The 20,265-nt window shown below is 45.6% G+C and overlaps 4 protein-coding genes across 8 annotated transcripts; 2 read left to right on the forward strand and 2 right to left on the reverse strand.

Annotated features, from left to right (window-relative positions):
- Positions 1 to 103: 103 nt before the first annotated feature.
- On the reverse strand, positions 104 to 3,252 carry LOC118938431 (PAT complex subunit Asterix). Its single transcript, XM_036942360.2, has 4 exons — positions 3,104 to 3,252; positions 2,762 to 2,867; positions 1,733 to 1,830; positions 104 to 544 (listed from the first exon to the last, which is right to left on the reverse strand). The coding sequence occupies exons 1-4, from the start codon at positions 3,151 to 3,153 to the stop codon at positions 478 to 480; spliced, it is 321 nt and encodes a 106-aa protein (XP_036798255.1). The 5' UTR covers positions 3,154 to 3,252; the 3' UTR covers positions 104 to 477.
- Positions 3,253 to 3,297: 45 nt separating this feature from the next.
- Positions 3,298 to 7,463, forward strand: LOC110485569 (WD repeat domain-containing protein 83). Of its 2 annotated transcripts, none has more exons than XM_036942344.2 (9): positions 3,298 to 3,556; positions 3,687 to 3,802; positions 4,017 to 4,137; positions 5,653 to 5,758; positions 5,994 to 6,042; positions 6,250 to 6,376; positions 6,470 to 6,537; positions 6,653 to 6,876; positions 7,096 to 7,463. In XM_036942344.2, exons 2-9 carry the CDS (start codon positions 3,700 to 3,702, stop codon positions 7,264 to 7,266), a joined length of 969 nt encoding a protein of 322 aa, XP_036798239.1. In that variant the 5' UTR covers positions 3,298 to 3,556; positions 3,687 to 3,699; the 3' UTR covers positions 7,267 to 7,463. The 2 variants fall into 2 exon arrangements, with proteins under 2 accessions (XP_036798239.1, XP_036798240.1); XM_036942345.2 differs by having other exon boundaries at positions 3,368 to 3,547.
- Positions 7,464 to 7,642: 179 nt separating this feature from the next.
- On the reverse strand, positions 7,643 to 9,106 carry LOC110485572 (persephin-like). Its single transcript, XM_090204327.1, has 2 exons — positions 8,941 to 9,106; positions 7,643 to 8,591 (listed from the first exon to the last, which is right to left on the reverse strand). The coding sequence occupies exons 1-2, from the start codon at positions 9,017 to 9,019 to the stop codon at positions 8,107 to 8,109; spliced, it is 564 nt and encodes a 187-aa protein (XP_090060453.1). The 5' UTR covers positions 9,020 to 9,106; the 3' UTR covers positions 7,643 to 8,106.
- Positions 9,107 to 15,023: 5,917 nt separating this feature from the next.
- LOC110485567 (putative splicing factor YJU2B) lies at positions 15,024 to 20,209 on the forward strand. Of its 4 annotated transcripts, none has more exons than XM_021556662.3 (11): positions 15,024 to 15,108; positions 15,395 to 15,439; positions 16,006 to 16,059; positions 16,199 to 16,281; positions 16,359 to 16,414; positions 16,524 to 16,584; positions 16,705 to 16,847; positions 17,239 to 17,411; positions 18,113 to 18,251; positions 18,436 to 18,628; positions 19,000 to 20,209. In XM_021556662.3, the coding sequence occupies exons 2-11, from the start codon at positions 15,437 to 15,439 to the stop codon at positions 19,376 to 19,378; spliced, it is 1,284 nt and encodes a 427-aa protein (XP_021412337.3). In that variant the 5' UTR covers positions 15,024 to 15,108; positions 15,395 to 15,436; the 3' UTR covers positions 19,379 to 20,209. The 4 variants fall into 4 exon arrangements, with proteins under 4 accessions (XP_021412337.3, XP_090060461.1, XP_090060458.1 ...); XM_090204335.1 differs by having other exon boundaries at positions 15,036 to 15,247; XM_090204332.1 differs by having other exon boundaries at positions 15,036 to 15,222.
- The last annotated feature ends 56 nt before the right edge of the window (positions 20,210 to 20,265 follow it).

A 20,265-nucleotide genomic window follows, 5' to 3' on the forward strand; every position in this document is an offset into this window, starting at 1 on the left:
TTTTCGGTGGCACAGCTGGCTAAAGGTGTTTCATGAGGGTGGTCACGGTACAGCTTAGCACAGTGACCCCCGTCACACATGGAACAGGACAAACAAAACACAGTGACTTTATAAAACCTTCCATCTTTATTTCCAACTAGACCTCAGCTTACAGCGAGCGGGTGAATCAGACAATTCAATAGAAAACCTGCAATATCTCCAGGAAGAGAGAGATTTTGGAGAATAACCAGGACCACCTGGTCTTCTTGTTCTTGCCTCATGTCCAGCGTTGTGTTTCCTCTCAATACATCCATCTTTATCTCTCCTCCCTCTCTGACTACATCCATCCATCTTTATCCCTCCTCCCTCTCTGTCTCCATCCATCCATCCCTCTCTCTCTCTCTCCCAGATGGTCAGTGGGCGAGTCAGGAGTCCGTCTCCCACTCTCAGTCTGGAACCGCCCCTCTCCTGCAAGGCCCCCCCGCCATTGGTCCTTGGTTACCACGGTGGCGACATGGGCTGGGGGTTCTGGAGGTATGACATCACCACGGCTGAGATGGACAGCCTGATCGAAAGAAGAGATTGAAGAAAAAAAAAGGATGAGAGAAAATAAAAATTAATTAGCAATAAATATTGAAGAGATTGCTCAGCAGAAGCATCAGTGCCTTCAGGTTCGGTGGTTACACTTTGTCCTCTTTTTCACAGATCTAGGATCAGCTTACCATCCCTTAGATCTTAACCTTCACTATAAAAGAAAAACCAAACCGACCTTGGATCAGTATAGAGATATATATATATATATATAATACAACTTCAGATTTTTCCATTGTGATTAGGCCTATATGGCATTTGCTGCATATAACACTTGTACAACATTTTGCTGATCCACACAGTTTGTGTTACCAGCCAGGAGGGCATAGAGACAATCTTTAATAAAAAACTAATCTAGGTGATGGACTGGGAGGCATCTACTACTGATGTCCTGACACTCTCTACTTTACCTGCAGAGCCACACACACTACTTTTCCTGGAAAAATGCCACACAGACACACACGCTCCCACAAAGTGAGTGGTATTATCTGCTGTAGTTAATTGTTATGGGTAAATGCAACACCTGGAGGTCAATGTTAAAAGCTTTTGGACATTAAAGCTGAGCCCATCGCATGTCACAATGCCAGGTAGAGCCGAGCGTTGCCAAACTAACTTCCGGTGTCTTTAGTTTTATTGCCAGGAGTGCATTCATTAGCGCAATCCGTAGCAAAACATTTTGCAACGGAAACATTTAGAAATGAAAAGTGTTTTTTATTGGACACATTCAGGTAAGTCCCTCCTCCGTTTGGTTCCTAGGGAATACACCCCAGGCAGAATAAGAGCTGCCAAACTAACTTCCTGCTGCGTCCTGGTATTACAGTTAACACATTAACAGTGAGCCATTATGAGACAGATAATAGATAACTCTGCATTTTGGCATAATAGCAGAAACTTTTTACACTTTTCTTTCACTCGCCCTCATAGTCGCATACAGACCCTGGGTAGGTTACCTGGGTAGGTTACCTGGGTAGGTTACCTGGGTAGGTTGAAAATATGAGACTTGATAAAAGAGACAGAACGCGTACACACACAGACAAAGAGAGAGAGAGAGAGACACACACACACAGACAGAGAGAGACAAAGAGAGAGAGACACACACACACACAGACAGAGAGAGACACACACACACACAGACAGAGAGAGACATATTTGTCCTACTCACATAAAGCTGCTCATCATCTGTTTGGTGTCTTCGGAGCTGCGTGAGTTAGCGAAGCTGATGAAGGAGCAGTACACTGCTATCCACGCACACCACTTTAACTGAAACACACAACACAGAAGGTTAAGGACCACAGAATGACCCACATACTATACTTTATAATGCGCTGTGTGTGTGTGTCAGCTTTTCTGCATGAGGCTGTAGAAGTGCTGTGGCATAGCCAGACAGTTACTAATGTATGGTGTAAGATAATGTGCCTACGTGTAACAGGTTAAGATCATACTGCAATTTCAATCCACTGCTTGAAATGTCACCATTAGCATTGCTGAATATGTGCCTTTTTCGATGGCGCAACTGGCTAGTATGTTGTCAAGCGGGCGGTCATGTGTGTTTGAGAAGCAGAGGATCACTAGTTCGAGCTCAGTAAGAGGACAGGGAGAGTGAAGGAAGATACGTTGCTATGCTAGCACAGGGACACCGGTGCCCTACATAACATTTTAGGACTGATTTCAGTGGCAGCAGAGGGAAAGGTGTTGATTAAAAGAGCCATTAAATAGTTGGTAGCGTCAAGGTTACCGGTGTGCTGGACTTTTCATCAACTCCACTAACTCCAATCGTAGAGTAGTAGACCGTCACATTACCTAGGTGGGTGTAACGGTGTATCACCCAGCACCACACACAGTCAATTAGGGATATGTGACAGAAAGTACTGGCTCCAGTTGATTTGGGGACACACACCCTTCTAGGATAAACCACTCAGTTGAAAGGCTGGAGTTGGCCCCCAGGTGGTAGACTTTAGTCCCATAAATGGGAACACAGTGGGGCAACTTCTCCTTTGGGAGGTTACCACACACACCCACCCACCCACCCACACCCACACACACACACACACACACACACACACACACACACACACACACACACACACACACACACACACACACACACACACACACACTTAATGGGGGAGGGGCGAGGTCGTCTGTCTGTGTGTGTGTGTCAGTGTGGTAAAAACAGATGTCTCTGGGTCACCTTCAGCATCAGGCCACACATGCTGAAGATCATGCCGAGTAGGTTCATGTAGTCTGGAGTCGGGTCTTCCAGGGTGGGGTTTGCTTCCGTGCTGGGGGGCTTGTATCTGTAACAACAACAACCAAGATATGAATGACCCTACCACAAATAACGCAACTAGCTACCGTACTTAGCTATACGTCAGTGTAACAACATCTAGTTAGTTCACAAAATGACAGGCGTTCTAGCTAGCTTGTTAGCTAGTCTATAATCGCGTTAGAATAGTGCTGAAGACGTGTGATTTAGCTAAGTAGCTATCTCGTTAGCGCGCAAACCCAACGACATTTACTCAATTGTACTCACCGGATAATTTTGTTTACCCTTTGTGGGCCTGACATGTTGTTTGCGGACATAATGTCCTTCTTGTTGAGATATTTTTAAGGATTAATTTAGTGGCAAAACGGTGTTGAGTGGGACCCGTCAGCTAGCTGGGCGAATGAAGGGGCGGGGCCTATCAGTTCCGCCGTGCGATGAATGCATTTCAAAATAAATGCTTTAAAGGACGCGAAGGACTCTATCAATGCGGAGGGAGAATGTTCGGACTTTTATTTTGACACAAATGCTTTTACCCGGAACGAAACGATTATCACAGACAGGAAGTAAACCACACATTTGCAAAAATATGAACATTCTGGAGCATAAACTGTAGGGGGGAAAAAAGGACTTGTTCGTTTGCTGTTAGCTAACATAAATCAATATGAGTCAGTTAATGATTGCTCTCTCATCAAACTAAAGTGAACAAGCAAGGTATTTCAGGTAGATATCTATCCAAGTTCCATGATGCTCTTTCCATAGCACTTGCTCTTTCCACTACTAACGTTAGCGTAGTTGATCCTCAAGTCAGGAGAAAAATAATAGCTATATGTTTCAACCTCTCTTTCTACAGGCAGAAGTGTGAAATGTCGTTTCCCCAGCCCAAACCTGAGGTCCCTCAGCTCCCCCAAAACCTTCTCAGGACCATAGACTGCCAACAAGGGGCTGTAAGAGCTGTGCGATTCAATGGTGAGAACTCAAACAAACACCCATACCGTGAGGTGCATTGACTGTTGCTCTACTTGGAGCTGCTTGTGTATGTCATGAGAGGCTGTATCTACATAACGCGTTTCGGGTGTTTTTCATCCTCTCATTTTCTCTCGACCCACCTCTTTCTCCCTCCCTGTCTCTTTCTCCCCCACCCTGTCTCTTTCTCCCCCACCCCTCTCCCTCTCTTTCTCAGCTGATGGTAACTACCTGCTGTCTTGCGGCAGTGACAAGTCTCTGAAGTTGTGGAGTGTAAGTCGAGGGACACTGCTGAAGACGTACAGTGGCCATGGATACGAGGTTCTAGATGCTGATGGGTCAGTATCTGTATTATTACACAAACCTATATCAGAAAGTAAGCTGGCCCTCTTTGAAGTCTTGTAGATCGATGCATTGCGCTCTTTTACAAGCCCTCTTGCATAAACTTCTGTGGTACGTTACTTAATTGTTAACCTGCAGAGGTACGAGTTACCAGACCCGGTCTCAGGGATGGCTTACTCTGGAGATCCCTTTAATCTCCACTGAGTTAGGTACATTTTTTAATCTGATTTGAGTTTTTGTAGTCTCCAAAACGGTGCAAAAAGTGATGATTTGGTGTCTCTACAGCAGGGGTCTCCAACCTTTTCTGTCACGAGACCTGCAACTCTTCCTGGGGTCCTAGGTGTTCAACAGATGTGTTTTATGTCAATATACCTCGTAAAATCATTTGTAAAACTACTCTCAATATTACAATTATTCAAAGAGAAACATTGAAAATTGATGTTTTGAGTCCATGTCAGTGCTTAAATCACATCTGAAGAAAAAAATTGGTCTGAAAAAAACCAATTAATTGAAACGTTTTAGTGAAGAGGGGAATGTGTCAGTTGAGCGATGTTTCTGCTGAGACAACTGCTGCAGCACGTCATGGCAGGGTTTGCAAAACAATTGACACAAATAATCATAATATAGTTCTGTCAGGTAAGCCTACTTTGCACTTAACATTTCATTGAGAAAGTTTTGGGGGAAAGTCTTTCTGTCTACCCACAAGACGGTTATCATCATTGCTAAATGTCCTGCAAACAGAGTGATAGACAAACGCGTGCACTAAACAGACAGCAATATTGCTGGAAATGAATTGTCAGATATTGTGCTAAGTTTGGATTTTGAAGGCAGTGGTGGCTAACCAGGGGTGGGATAATGTCACTGTGGATTTGATTGGATAGTAGCCGGGAGCTTTATGTTTATGACCGTTTGCGATGGAACACGTTTAAAAAATGCTCTTTCAGAATTGATTGGCGAGCTACTCACAGGTGGGCTGAGAGCTACTGGTAGATCTGCCTGATGGAGACCCTTGCTCTGGAGCAATACAGACAGCTGATTGAGGAATACTTTATTGAAGAATGTGTTTGGTAAAGGCCAAATTTGAGTTAAATAAAGCTGATCCTAGATCTGATTGAGTGGAAAGCACTTAACTTCACTAAGCGTTCTCTTTCAGTGTGATAGCTAGCTTATATGCAGATGCCAATGCCTGTATGTTCCCCTATATGAAGTAGGAGATATGCATTAGAAATGAGACATACTGTATAGATAGATAAGAAGTAGCACATTTTTTACTCATTCAGTATTCTTGTTTAAGTTCCCCTATCCTCCATCTGCCTTCTGTGTCCTTTACTCTCTGTCAGTCTTGCTTCTGCTGGTCATTCTCTATGTGATCCATCTACATGCTTGCTTGTGTAGTCTTCCTCTATCCATCTGCCTGCTTTGTCCTTCACTGTCTCCCTGCTGCCTCTGGGCCCCTGGGGGAATATGATCTGAGGTAATGGTGTGTGTCTTACCATCGATTCCTTCCCTAGTTCCTATGACAACAGCCAGCTGTGTTCCTGCAGCTCGGACAAGACGGTGATCCTCTGGGACGTCGCCACGGGACAGGTCACCCGGAAACTCAGGGGTCACGCTGGGGTGAGAGAAAACAATACAACTATATTTTCCTGTGTCACAGAGAGAGAGATGGAGTTTTAGAGAAAGTGGGGAGGGGGAAAGAGGCGGGTAGGAGAGGTCAGGTGGGTCAGAAAAAAATATAGAAAGAGATGTTTATGTTGAAGGAATAGAGACAGGAAAGAATACAACAACTAAACTTCTAACTGGAGCCGTTTATTAACATGGATATGGCTCTGGTCTGTCTCTCTGTTTGCAGAAAGTAAACTGTGTCCAGTTCAATGAAGAAGCTACAGTCATTTTATCTGGTGAGTTTTCTCGTTCCTCCGTCCTTCCTCAGCAAAGTGCATCTCAGTCACCTCTACAACCAGGTTTGTGGCTTCAGCATTGTCCTGCTCATCCACAACAGGACCCACCTCAAGTGTGTGTGTGACTGTGTGTGTGACTGTGTGTGTGAGTGTGTGTGTGTGTGTGTGTGTGTGTGTGTGTGTGTGCGTGCTCGTGTCGGTCTCTAGGCTCCATAGATGGGACAGTGCGCTGCTGGGACACCAGGTCCAGAAAATTTGACCCCATCCAGATTCTGGACGAGGCTCAAGATGGTGTCAGCAGTCTGAAGGTGTCTGAACACGAGCTGCTCACTGGGTCAGTACCAAGTCTGAACCTTTCTGTTCATTTCAGTTTCATTCTTATAGAAGAGTCCTCTAAGCATCTTTTCTATCTCATGTCTATCTCCAGGTCAGTGGACGGGAGAGTGAGACGGTATGACCTGCGGATGGGCCAGCTGCATGTGGACTTCATCAACAGTCAGTATCTAGTCTATCTAGTACCAACTAGTTGTTGTACTAACTATCACTAACTTTTGTACCTAAACCACCCTGAGTCGCATTGATTTGTTATGTGTTTGTCTCTGTGTTCCAGGCCCCATCACGTGTGTGTGTTTCAGTGCGGACGGCCAGTGCACTCTGACCTCCAGCCTGGACTCCACCGTGCGTCTACTGGACAAGAGCACAGGGGAGATGCTGGGAGAGTACACAGGACACAAGATGAAGGGCTACAAGCTGGACTGCTGTCTGTCCAGTAAGGATACTCACGTCCTGAGCTGCTCTGAAGACGGACACGTGTACTGCTGGGACCTGGTAGAGGTACGAGGGATGGAGGATTTGTTCATCTAATAGATAGCTCCACTACCTATCAAAATGAATTGATTTGATTGGTTGATTTTGCTAACTGGATGCGTATCTGAAACGGAATAGCACAGCAGTATCTGTAAATGTCAACAGCTGCAGATTCAAGGACTTGGTATGTGTGCCTATTGGTGTTAGATTATTTCCCTCTTTGAACATCTCTTGTTTCTCTCTCAGGGTTCTCTGATGCTGAAGCTGCCAGTCGGGAAGGCTGTCGTCCAATCGCTGTCTTTCCACCCCTCGGAGACCCGCCTCCTCACAGCCATGGAGGGGCGTGTCCAGGTGTGGGGGGCGGAGCCAGAGGAAACTGAAGAGGACGTGGTGGTTGTTCAACAGGAGAAAGCATAGTAATCATTAGGTGGACATAACAGAAAGGACAAGAGTCATGATATCGTCAGAACTGATGAGTTCCCTACTGTACTGAACTGCCTGTTCTTGACTAAGGGTGAGGGATCGGAGTTCGGTTGAGGGAAATGGTTGTGTGGTTGAAAAGTGACATGCTGTTGCTTCCATGGCTAAAATATGGAATAAATGAATGAAAGTGCTGCTGATGTCCCAGCATTATCAATAATGTTTTATTTAATATTCATTGTAAATGTTTTGTAAATTATGAGTCTGGAATAAGCCCTTTGTGTTCTCCAAATGAACCATAGGCTCTAATATATATTTCTTAGTAGCCATGAGGGAAAATGTGATATCACTCACCAACATTGGTCATAAAACATGTAGATATGGTTGTCTTTATTACGAGTTGTACATATGAACATGTCACATGGACAAAATAAATTAAGTAGCATCATACAGTTATCATCTCAAATAAATAAATCATTTATTTTACATAAATACCTGGTTGGTTTGCTGAGGACCTTTTTTTCAGTTTTACTCAACAATCAACCATAGTGTTAACCACTATTCATTTAATCTATGCAGCAAAATAAGATCCATTCAACGTCATTGGTATAATAATAAAACTCCCCCAAAGCAACTTTAAATAAATATAAATATACATACGCAAAATGAATGCATTTCTTTCTAGCAAATTCTAGCTACATCTGTAATCTCTCCTCCTGATTCTCCTTTTGTACAGCCTGAGCCTCTATGCCGCTCCCATTGCATTCTGAACAGCCAATGGCCACGGCCCAAAAGTCAATGTTCAGGCCCTCCCCCTTCACGTCCAGCTCCTCCCCATTAACCCACACAGGTACACCCTGCAGCCGACAGCTTCTCCACCTTGTGCCAGCGATGGGCGTTATCCAAAAAGGCTAGATCTTCGTGGTGGGTGGGCCTGCAGCATGGTCCATTCTGCCTCAGCTCTCCATTCTGCTCGGGCAGGGCCCCCCTCAGGAGCAGGTTGGTCAGGGTCAGATCATGGTTGGAGCGGACACGGGGACAGTCTCCACTGCAGTACTTGAAGAGGACGGTCTCGTCCGCGTCGTAGCCCAGACCCAGCTCTCGTACCTGGAGGAGGATGGAGCGGAGACGACATTGGGTTGAAGAGCGGCGGGACCGGATTGGGATGATTGGGGCTGGGGATGGGACGGAACCCCTTTGGTCTTCTACTCCAAATCCGGAACCTTCTGTGTTCTTATTGTTGTCGTTCCCTTTGTTGGATTCTCCTCCTCCACCTCTCCTCTCCTCCTCTGATGGGGAGGATGATGCTTTGCCTCGCTGCTCTGAAAAATGGTGATAAAGAGAGAGGGTTATTAAAAAACTCATCACACCAGCTTGGACCAGATTGCATTACACTATAGACTGCAGTAGACTGATAGTCAGTGCTACCCTACAGAAAAACTTCAGAACAGAAATCACACAATATGGTCTCAAAATTCTCCAGTGACTGTGTATGCCTTGTCACTCAAGTCCCAGTGTCAAACATCATCCTGATGTAAACCAATCTCAAAGTACACAACAATATCTAGATACATATAACCCAGTACAAAACTGAAGAAAATAGGAAAAAATTCTATCCTGTCCCATCTCCAATGTCGAAGGTCGTGAGTCGTGACCCCCATCCATCCTTACCGAGTAGTGAGCGCATCCAGTGTCCCTCTCCTCTCTGGACACAGAACAGCAGAACAACCAGCTTCAGTAGAGACCTCATATCTCCCCTCTTCTCTTATGTTGATCCCTCTTCCTCTCTAAGTAAACGATTGAACAGTGGATGAGTGTCTACGAGTGATGCTGAGATGCAACAGAGTCCCAACCTCCATTATATATCCCTCTGAAAAGAAGGGGGGATGAGACAGGATGTGGGGGGGTGAAACAGAGGGGGGGGGGGGGGGGGTACACTAACCCGTTCCTCGCCAAAGCGCCAAGCCCGTAGACTCACTTGAGTTTTGACGGTTAGCGGTTTGATTGTTGGATAGGTGTTTGACCAAGAAATGTGTCATATTGGGATTATATTTAACAGGTATAAATTTAGTTCTGAGGGCCCAGGTGTTTTCCGATGGATGCAAAGGTTGCTTCATGGGAAAAATGAAATCTGGAGGCTAATAACTTAAAGCTGTTTTGAAGTTGAATGGCGGGCTAGGCTGGTCAGAGGTTGAGTTGGTTGGCAATTGATGCTAGGCAGAACGCAGAACTACCACTTGAACAGATGAAGAAAGAGAGAGAGGGAGCGAGGGGGGGTGTAATATTAACAAAAGACCTGGGGGATTGACACTGACTTGAGGACATAGAAAAATAGACAGTTAAGTAAAAAGTCCACCAGGTCAATGTTCAAATGAGACAGAAAGCGAAGAATGCATTTCTGTCTCTTTCGGGTCAGTAAAGAAAGAGTTGAAATAAAAGAGGGAAGGGATGGTCGTAATTAAAAAAGAGAAGAAGGAAAAAAACAGGACAGGAGATATTTTAATGGACATTCCGAGACTGGCGACTGACATTCCCAGATCTTTAGTAACTTCTTCCATAAATTCAGGGATTTGGTTGGAAATGTGGGCTTGTCAGGTCACATTATCAGACCAAATCATTTCAAATACTTTAGCTGGGCTTGATTGAGATTGCCAATGGAATAGCCCCATAACCCTGCCCATCTGGCCCTCTAACACACACACACACACACACACACACACACACACACACACACACACACACACACACACACACACACACACACACACACACACACACACACACACCTACCCATAGAGCTCTCTCTCTCTGCTTGTGTGTGTGTGTGTGTGTGTGTGTGTGTGTGTGTGTGTGTGTGTGTGTGTGTGTGTGTGTGTGTGTGTGTGTGTGTGTGTGTGTGTGTGTGGGTGTGTGTGTGGGTGAGTGAGTGTGTGTCAGTCAGTATCTGTAACATGGAAAAACACTGGGCGCCCAAACCGTCTTTTCACAATCACAACCAAATAAGCCCATGGGCGGAAGAAAGCATGTAGTCTAGGCCTAATATGACACTGTATCAAGATGACATCAGCTATCATTCCTTCATTCCTTCTCTTTTGTGTGTGTGTGTATGTGTGTGTCCACGAGGGATATTGAGAAACAGCTCACCTGCCAATACAGCTCTCTCTCTGCTTGTATGTGTGTGTGTGTGTGTGTGTGTGTGTGTGTGTGTGTGTGTGTGTGTGTGTGTGTGTGTGTGTGTGTGTGTGTGTGTGTGTCAGACTGCATTGATTCAGAGGGTTTATTCAGTGACCAATTCAGACAATAATCTTCCAGACTGTTAAGAGTTTTCATGAATGCTTTGATGCTGCTGACCATCATGTGATGACTGTGACACAAACCACATCTAACTGGTGACTAACCCTCCTGGTGGGAAAGGGAAGCTAATGATGTTTGAGGATATGCGTTCAAGTCTCTTGTCTAAACTCTCAATGACGTCTTTAAGCCCTCACGGACCGTATGACTGGACATTTCTCACTAGGTGAACATCCTGATCATCAACAGTGACAAGACGACTGAGTCGATTCCACTCTCTACTACTTTTGCTCTTCACTTTTTCTCTCCTTCCATCATCATCCATTACTTTACCCAGAATACCTGTCCCTGCATCTCTCAGCACCATTCATGTACTGTCTCCATGATGACATACTGTACGTACTCCAGGTCAGGCCTGATACAGCTCTCCTGCCTCTGAAGAGAGAGACAGACTGTTTAAGGTTTAAACATAGCTCCTGTAAAACCTACACATTATACACATTCTGTTTTTTACATCAGTCGTCTCCGCTCCACGTCTCTCCATCCTCCTCTACCCGGAGAAGTTCTTTCTGTGATTTAAGGCAATGTAAATACACGCTACGCAATTAGTAAGAACCCTAATGGTCACATTACCGAAAACTGACTTTAGGACAACACCATGTAAGAAATTGAATGAATTGGTCTTTTAACGTGTGATGGTCGGTCTATGTAGTGTAGCACCAGGCCGGGGGAGGGAGAATACCTCAGTAACAGCTAAGGTGTGATGGTAGGTCTATGTAGTGTAGCACCAGGCCAGGGGAGGGAGAATACCTCAGTAACAGCTAAAGTAAGGCAGAAAATCAGAAGTATGATCAGATACAATCTGGTGTATTTATGTTACTGTCTGGAATCAGTGACGACAGAAGTAGGAAGACTTGAGAGGCTTTGGGATTGAACATGCTGACCGTGCAGGAATGTGTAAATGCCCACAGCTACAGAATGGTACATGGTGTAGACAGTGACTTAGCCTACAACTCAGAGGGAAATATGATGTGAGTAAGCATGGTTACGGAAAACCATGTGTCCAATTTTCTATACTGAGAAGGAGCACAAGACACAGACAAGACTCATAGACATTGTCATCCGCTGGTTGGTGTCTTTCTGCCTTCTGGTATTCAAACAAGCAGCTGAGACATTTGTCAATCAAACCTAGCTGACTCTATGGCCTTGCTGGGCTAAAAGTGATATTTCCAAATACCCTATGCGAAACATGAAGTGTAATAAACATTTGTTTCATACTATATGCATGATACACCATTGTCTGTATAGGCCTATATGAGTTATGTTTTCCTGACATGACACTGTTGTCAGATTCTTCTCATTCCTCTCTACCTGAGACATCTTTAAATTCCAGACCATATCTTCAAGAGAAATACCAAGGGGATTGTTCTATCACTGTATCCCTCCTCCTCCTTCTCCTCCCTCTTTCTCTCTCCATCTTCATCCTTTTCTCCGGGGCGGGAGGTGGAAGGAATGTGTCAGGCCCTTTGCCCTCTCACGCTCCATGTTTTCCGAGAGGATTAACCGGGAGATGAATGTGTATTGCGAGCTTCTTTCTGTATTCCGTCTCTTACCCGGAGTGCTGATGTCTCACCTGGAGAGAAAGCTCTGAGTTAAACGCCGGTCATCCCGATTCGATATAATGCCTTCATCACAAAAGCATCTCGGAAGGCCAGTCACTGCAGTGTCAAATCCTTACTCCTTACACCGAGCCAATGGTTGATGGTGTTACTAATTGTGCACTGTAGTAATGTCTGATAACAATGTTGAGCATTGCTTATTGGCTACCTTGTGTCCAGCCTCTACCTTACGCAGCTGATCTACTGTGAAGGTGACTTGTTTATAGGGGATCTACAGACCTTTCAATATCAGATATTGCCACTCTGGATCAGTCTCACTCTGCCAAATCATAACCATTAACCTCAGAGAAACATACTTCAACTGATCTTAGAGCAGTCTTTCTCCCGGCAACTACCAGACTGCTTGGCCCAGGTTCAAAACACAACTGGATCAGGCCCTGTAGGGATCAGTGGAAACACATTTGTTTCAAATCTCTTCTCCTAACGTTTGGTGTAGAGCAGTAAATAAAGATAAACTCTCTTGGAAGGGTTCAGAGTCTGCCTGTCTGTGTCTGATGGGCTTACAGTGTTGTTTGATGGTGCAACAGGCTCTCTAAGCACAGTTCTAGGACCAACTGAGCTAACGTCCCCCCAACATGGCCTGCTAACTTGAACCATTAAGGGAGAAAGATGCAAAACTGACCATGACTAGGGGAACTTATCCTACTCGGTAAGGGCTTCTACTGGTTTAGGAGATAGCTATTCCTGAGGTTGCTGTCTGTAAATTCCTGGCAATAGACATATCACTCTCTGAGATGTCCCATTGATAGACTGATAGGCCCATTTGGGCCTAGAGGAGGAGGGATCCTTTCTATCAGACTGATAGAATGATAGAGTAATCTAGGCCTAGATCGCGGAGGGATCCACTGGACAGACTGATAGAGTGATAGAGACATGTACTGATGAAGGGATGGATCCATGGTACTAACAGACTGATAGACAGACAGGTCAGATCGATGTCTCTTCCTGAGCATTGCTGGCTTGTGCATTCCTGGTGGTGGTTGGACCGCGGAGAGGGCTGGTCTCTCTGGGTCAGCCCAAATAGGGCTTGTCTGTCTGTGCCGGGCAGGAATGTTAGATGGGAGCAACGTTCCTGTAATGGGAAGCATTCTAAGGGGATTTATCCACGGAATGTCAAACTCAATGCCACAGCATATCAAACTTCGGAATGCTGTTTACAACGTAAATCTGGATCAGATAGACACCTGCACCGAGAATCTCTTTCTCTCTATCCCTCCATCTGTCTCCATCCCCCCCTCCATCCACCCTGAGCATCTATTTCTCCATCCATCCTTTTTGAGTCTCGCCCTATCCCTGATCCCTCCCTCCTTCCACCTACAACATCTCCATCCCCCCCTCCCTCCATCCCCCCCTCCCTCCCTCCCTCCCTCCCTCCCTCCTTCTTGCTGTATCCCTGATCTCTCCCTTCCATTCATTACCCGGCATCCCTCCCTCCCTCCCTCCCTCCCTCCCTCCCTCCCTCCCTCCCTCCATCCTTCTTGCTGTATCCCTGATCTCTCCCTTCCATTCCTTACCCTGCATCCCTCCCTCCCTCCATCCTTCTTGCTGTATCCCTGATCTCTCCCTTCCATTCCTTACCCTGCATCTCTGCCTCCCTCCCTCCATCCTTCTTGCTGTATCCCTGATCTCTCCATTCCATTCCTTACCCTGCATCCCTCCCTCCCTCCATCCTTCTTGCTGTATCCCTGACCTCTCCCTTCCATTCCTTACCCTGCACCCCTCCCTCCCTCCCTCCATCCTTCTTGCTGTATCCCTGACCTCTCCCTTCCATTCCTTACCCTGCATCCCTCCCTCCCTCCATCCTTCTTGCTGTATCCCTGACCTCTCCCTTCCATTCCTTACCCTCCCTCCCTCCCTCCCTCCCTCCCTCCCTCCCTCCCTCTTGCTGTATCCCTGACCTCTCCCTTCTATTCCTTACCCTGCATCCCTCCCTCCCTCCATCCATCCTTCTTGCTGTATCCCTGACCTCTCCCTTCCATTCCTTACCCTGCATCCCTCCCTCCAGTCCTAATCACCTGATCCTTGATAGACAGTAGCCCATCATTTCCCCAGACCTCTTCTCTGGCCATGCCTCTTTTCTTCCAATGTAGTCATTGCTTTTATTAAAAAGGAAAACAGTGAGAGTGAGGGGCAGATACAAATTGACATAGAAGTCAGTAGCCTAAAAAGCTACTTTTATAATCTTTTTTGGTGGGGGAAACATTTTCATATTCAGAGATATGTGAAATTCGGAAAAAAAATCCTTTCATAGCTGGAGAGACAGTCTTGTTCTATCATAGGCCTAGGCCTAATTGGCATACTGTATTGACCCAGGTCACACCAACATCCAGAATAGAATGATTATGGAGATAATACATTTTCCCACTCTCAGTCATTACCTGCCAGACTGTTTCTTCTCTCTGTTAAGGGAGACACCTGTAGTGGGTATCCCTCACGTCTCTGGCACATCCACCAGGTCAAAACTAACCCCCCTGGCAGACACACACAGTCTGAGGTTTCTCCAGAGTCCAGTGCCTATGCTAACTGAGTTATGTTGATATTATCCAGGAGTTTTGGCCTGTCTCCTGACTGCCCATGTCCCTTCACTTTGATGGACGCTCTGGTTTCCATCATAACAACTTACAACGGAGGAGGGAGGTAAAAAGGTGAATTGTCATAGTTGTGGACTTTTCCAATGGGTCTTGGGGTACAAAAATAAGTATACGAAAATATCTTCACAAAAAGTAGAAGTCTTTGTGCAGGCACAATTAATCAGAGACGATTAAAAAAAGCAGACACCAATGTGTGACGTTTCTCACAAAACGGAAGTGACGTTTTTGTGTATGCACTGTTGTCGATTTTGTTCTGCTAGCTAATGCTTTGGAAAACCGTAAGGAGCACGCTACTTTGTGATATCTCAATTGTTTTTCTTCGAAAACAGTTATGTTTCGGTTACAGTTCGTGTTAATTATGGGCCCACATCTCCTGTTACATTCCTAAAACGGTTGTTTGGCTTATTATTCAAGATGGTAGCGTGAGCTAGTTAGCTATGCTAGCGGTTGTGCTTGTAAATAAGCTATCTTATTTCGAACGTCTAAGTTAGATGGCTAACTTCAAGGTGTGCAAACATTTGTAAACACAAAAACGAAGCTATGACCCTGTGTTTTCTCCCCTAGGTGACAAAGGCTATCTTCTAGTGCGCTGTACAAGCTAACAACATGGTAAGTTGCCAGGCCACATCAAAATGTGTTCAACACACTAGTAGCGAACATTAGTGTCCTTGTAAATGAGCTCTTTTAGTATTTGTCCACCACTGGTGGCACCAGGTTTCCTCGGTGAGGAAGCCCCACTGGTGGCACCAGGTTTCCTCGGTGAGGAAGCCCCACTGGTGGCACCAGGTTTCCTCGGTGAGGAAGCCCCACTGGAGCGGCAGGTAGCCTTGCGGTTAAGAGCGTTGGGCCAGCAACCGAAAGGTCGCTGTTTCGAATCCCCGAGCCGGTAAGGTGGAAAAATCTGCCGTTCTGCCCTTGAGCAAGGCAGCTAACCCCCAACAACAACTGCTCACTGGGTCCCGTGACGAGGATGCTGATTTAAAGGCAGTACCTATCTGATTCAGAAAGGTTGGGTTAAATGCAGGAGTTGTACAACTGACTAGTTATTCCCCCTTATCCATGTAGAGAGAATCTGGTGCCACCCGTGGTGGACAAAAGAGCACTGTTAACTACTAGTGTGTTGAATACTTACTAGGTGTTCACACTTTCCTCCTTTTCCATATCTCCTTTCTCAGGGTGAGAGGAAAGGACAAAACCATTACTACCCTCCGGACTTCGACCCACAGAAGGTAAATATGACTACTGACCATCATCACATATAATAGATAGGTTAATGGATTTAAGAAATCAGTCTACACGTGAGCCTCTTAACCTGTTCTCACTCTGACTCTTTTCTCGCTTTCCATTTCTCCCCATCCCTCTCTCTAGCATGGCTCCCTCAATGGTTACCATGGAACCCATGCTCTACGAGAGAGGGCCAGGAAACTGTCCCAGGGTATCCTCATCATCCGGTCAGTAACACAAACATCAAATTCAGTGGTTACAGGAGGGTTACAGGAAACTGACTCTTGTCTATGTATTTTCACAGGTTTGAGATGCCCTATAATATCTGGTGTGATGGCTGCAAGAATCACATCGGCATGGGTAAGCTCTCTCGTCCATTCTCAGTTTTCAACCAAGTTGCTATATGTTTTCCTTTTTCAGAAACATAATCAATTACAGCCATTTCTTATCATACATTTGTGTCACTCAGGTGTACGTTATAACGCTGAGAAGAAGAAAGTGGGGAACTACTACACCACGCCAATCTACAGGTGAGACCAGACACATCTCAATCTCACACACACACACACACACACACACACACACACACACACACACACTGAAGGCCAATACATACATCTGTGTTGGTTTACCTGTGTGCTCCTCTTCAGGTTCCGGATGAAGTGCCACCTGTGTGTGAACTACATTGAGATGCAGACAGACCCGGCCACCTGTGATTACGTCATCGTGTGCGGCGCGCAGCGGAAGGAGGAGAGATGGGACATGGCTGACAATGAACAGATCCTCACTACAGGTAACTCATTTCTCCTCGTTGACCTTTACATTCTGTTAGGTGTGTGAGAAGAAGGATGGGGTATGGCCGACAACGAACATCCTCATCCCTGGCAACTAATGACATTTGGCCTCTCAGCCACCTTTTAGTCCCGACCTCTTATTCTTTAATACGTCAAACCCCAAAACAGAATGGACTCCAATTCTCTTCCAACAATGGCACTATTGATATCAGTTCCTTTATTCCTCCATGTCAGTGTCTTGTCTGCTCATTTCTTAGGCCTCATTGTCTTCCCTTTATCTCTCATGTGCTCTCTTCTTTTGTCACCTACCCCCCTTATTTCCCTCTCTCTACCACCCCCCTATACCCCCCCCCCCTTTCCTGTCCCTGCTCCCTCTGTGTGTCTCCCCAGAGCGTAGTGAGAAGGAGAAGTTAGAGACAGACCCCATGTATAAGCTGGACCATGGTGGTAAGGACAAGGAGAAACTGAGGAAGGCTCTTCCCTCTCTGTCTGAGCTACAGGATCATCAGGCTGGATGGAAGGACGACTTCATACTCAACAGCAAGCTCCGCAGGAAGTTCAGGGTAAATGCACTGCATTCAGATCATAACTGTTTATTTATTTAATTTCACCTTTATTTAACCAGGTAGGCTAGTTGAGTACAAGTTCTCATTTACAACTGCGACCTGGCCAAGATAAAGCAAAGCAGTGTGAACAGACAACACAGAGTTACACATGGAATAAACAAGCGCACAGTCAATAACACAATAGGGAAAAAAAGGAAGTCTATATACAGTGTGTGCAAATGGCGTTAGGTGGTAGGGCAATAAATAGGCCATAGTAGCGAAGTAGTTACAATTTACAATGCACTCGAGGCCACATTTAGATTCTCTACCCTTCTCCTGAAGTGTACACTTGTTCGCCTCCCTCTAGTCTAGCCATGCCTACACAATCCAATGCTTTGGAATGAGTGCACACTTCAGGAGGAAAGAGAGAGGATTGGGATTCGCCCATGGAATTACTTGGACTCTTTGTCAAATAGTTTTTCCTTGATTCCTCGTATCCTTTGTCCTTGCCTCCTTAAAACACATTGGAGAAGTAGGTCAGTGTGGAGGGACCTTGGGAGTTTTTCCTCCAGTATGGTTCAAAAGGCGGCGAGGATGCGAGAAGCCCCTTGTAAAGGAGATGTATCTCAATGGGACGTTGTGTAAATAGGGTGGATAGGTGTAGGTCTGTCTTTAGGGCTGCTGACTTAACTGTTCATCTCCACTGATCTAATACGCAGACTGAGAAGAAAGTGATGGCGGAGGAGGAGGAGAAAGACAACGCCGTGAGAAAGAGGACAAATCTGTCCATCCCTCTGCTGCCCGAGAAAGAGGAGGACAAGAAACTAGCAGCACTGCTCACCTACACAGCTCCTGACTGTAAGTGGGCATGTACACCACACACACAGAGAATAATAATGCACTCTAAACCAGACTCTCTCAATCACACACTGTTCATACACACTATATCACAGGCAAGCGTGCACACACACACACACAAACTACACACACACACTACTTTTTCATAAAAGAACACCATCCTCTCCTCATCCCCTTCCTCTAGCCTACGATGACAGGCAGAACTACAAGCGGAAGGAGATCTCTAGCCGCTCCTGGTTCAGTTCCCCCACTCTGCCACCAGGTAGCGCTGCAGGCAGCCTTCTTCAGAAGCTGGGCCTACAGGGGAAAGGTGCTGCTGTGGCCAAAGCCCTGGGTCCCCAAGTCTCCTCCCCTAACCCACACAGTCTCATAAGGAGGTAGGTCAATGAATGGGTGAATTAGAATTTCCCTATTTGCTGACGCCAATGACGACAGATAATCTTCCTTGGGCCCAACACACAACTAGTCAAAAGACTTTACAATTTACATGAATGTTAGTGGATCTATCAACATCATTATGTATGAATCAGTTTTCCCTTCTGGATCATAATGAATAAGATTACATGGACAGGATGGAGCTGACCCTAGATCAGTACTTCTACTCTGAAACGCTTTGTGAAAACAGGCCCAGTAATGTTCATGTAACCTAAGCCACCTTTTTGTTGTGCTAACCTGTTGCAGTGTGTTCACCATATTTTCTACACAGTTGATTGATAGTGTGTGTGTGTGTGTGTGTGGTTATCCACAGGAAGACCGAGGGCTCTGGGAACAAACCAGAGGTCTGCGCTACAGTCACACGCAGGAACTCAGACCCAGGAACCAATGATCTGGGAAACAGTCTCTCGCCGGAGGGGAAGGAGTTACAGGTTGCACAAACACAAAGGACTGGGGGGACAGATTTGGGAGTTGCACAGCCTGAGCAGAGACAGGAAATGGTTGAAACTCACATGAGATCTCTGGAGATGCAGATTCTTAACACCACAACAGAAGAAGAGGACAGAGGACGATCGAAAGGAGAGGATTGTGGGACAGTACTGGAGGACCATGACAGTGGTTGCTCTGGGGTGTTGAGGACGTCACTGGTTGCAGACTACAGTGACTCCTCCGACTCCGACCCCGGGGTGTAGGGTCAAGTTTCCCCTAGATGCTGATCTTGAGTCAGTTTTGACTTTCCTCCACTAAATAGTTAAGGTTGGGGGAGGGGAATCTGATCCTAGATCTGTAGCTATGGTAAACATCAACCTGAAGCCAGACCTAGGAGTATGAGGATGGACTGTTGACTTTGTGTTAGACAAACCAGACCTTTAGCCTGGTTAAAACAGACTGAATGCTGAGCTCAATATGCTTGGAAAGTGGAGATGTCATAGAACCCGCTGCAGTGTTTGCTAGCAAAATAAATTTTGCGGTGGCTAATTAATGGTACATTTGCGAATTGTTTTGCCCCATAGTGAGCCAAAATGATAAGCTAGCCTGCTAAAATGGTTTAGTTAGCAATCGCTGCGACACTATTTTGCTAGGTACAGTAGCACTTCTGTGTCAATAGAATGTATTCAAAATGACTAAGTTGTCTCCTGTTTGGTTTACATGTTATCATTGTGATGTGCATCCATGTGTACCCACTTTCTATGTGTATTGAAACAATGGTGAGCCCTGCATTCAGTCTGGTGTAAACCGGCTACGAGACAGTTTGCTCTATGGCCAAATTGTGTGTGTGTGTGAGACTGGGACTGAAGGTACAGAATGTGTTTGACAACGGGATCTTTTCACCCTAAATAACCATGGACGAGATGTTGTTTTCCAGTTGTATTGATTTGTGTAGAAGTCGTGTATTCTACAGAGTGGAGTGATTATGCGAATGTCATAAACAGTTGTCCTCTGATATGCAGTGTATGTCCACATTGCTCTTGGTAATACATGAATCTGATAAATATCTGGGCCTTTGCGGGTCTCGCTGTAAATCAATGTTGTTTTTGTATTTTCTTTATAGAAACTATAAGCCATGATCAAGATAACT

The sequence above is a fragment of the Oncorhynchus mykiss genome, chromosome 17 (assembly GCF_057628025.1).
Source record: "Oncorhynchus mykiss isolate SJ-2025 chromosome 17, ASM5762802v1, whole genome shotgun sequence".
Taxonomy (NCBI): domain Eukaryota; kingdom Metazoa; phylum Chordata; class Actinopteri; order Salmoniformes; family Salmonidae; genus Oncorhynchus; species Oncorhynchus mykiss.

Excerpts from the sequence above, each read along its gene's own strand:
- LOC118938431 (XM_036942360.2), bottom strand. The coding sequence starts at position 3,153 with ATGTCCGCAAACAACATGTCAGGCCCACAAAGGGTAAACAAAATTATC. Across the intron at positions 2,868-3,103 it reads AGGGTAAACAAAATTATCCG|ATACAAGCCCCCCAGCACGG; the intron begins GTGAGTACAATT and ends TTGTTGTTACAG. Across the intron at positions 545-1,732 it reads CAGATGATGAGCAGCTTTAT|GCTGTCCATCTCAGCCGTGG; the intron begins GTGAGTAGGACA and ends TCTTTCGATCAG.
- LOC110485569 (XM_036942344.2), top strand. The coding sequence starts at position 3,700 with ATGTCGTTTCCCCAGCCCAAACCTGAGGTCCCTCAGCTCCCCCAAAAC. Across the intron at positions 6,043-6,249 it reads AGCTACAGTCATTTTATCTG|GCTCCATAGATGGGACAGTG; the intron begins GTGAGTTTTCTC and ends GTCGGTCTCTAG. Across the intron at positions 6,538-6,652 it reads GCATGTGGACTTCATCAACA|GCCCCATCACGTGTGTGTGT; the intron begins GTCAGTATCTAG and ends TCTGTGTTCCAG.
- LOC110485572 (XM_090204327.1), bottom strand. The coding sequence starts at position 9,019 with ATGAGGTCTCTACTGAAGCTGGTTGTTCTGCTGTTCTGTGTCCAGAGA. Across the intron at positions 8,592-8,940 it reads CTGGATGCGCTCACTACTCG|AGCAGCGAGGCAAAGCATCA; the intron begins GTAAGGATGGAT and ends ACCATTTTTCAG.
- LOC110485567 (XM_021556662.3), top strand. Across the intron at positions 16,060-16,198 it reads CGGACTTCGACCCACAGAAG|CATGGCTCCCTCAATGGTTA; the intron begins GTAAATATGACT and ends CCCTCTCTCTAG. Across the intron at positions 18,252-18,435 it reads CACCTACACAGCTCCTGACT|CCTACGATGACAGGCAGAAC; the intron begins GTAAGTGGGCAT and ends CCCTTCCTCTAG.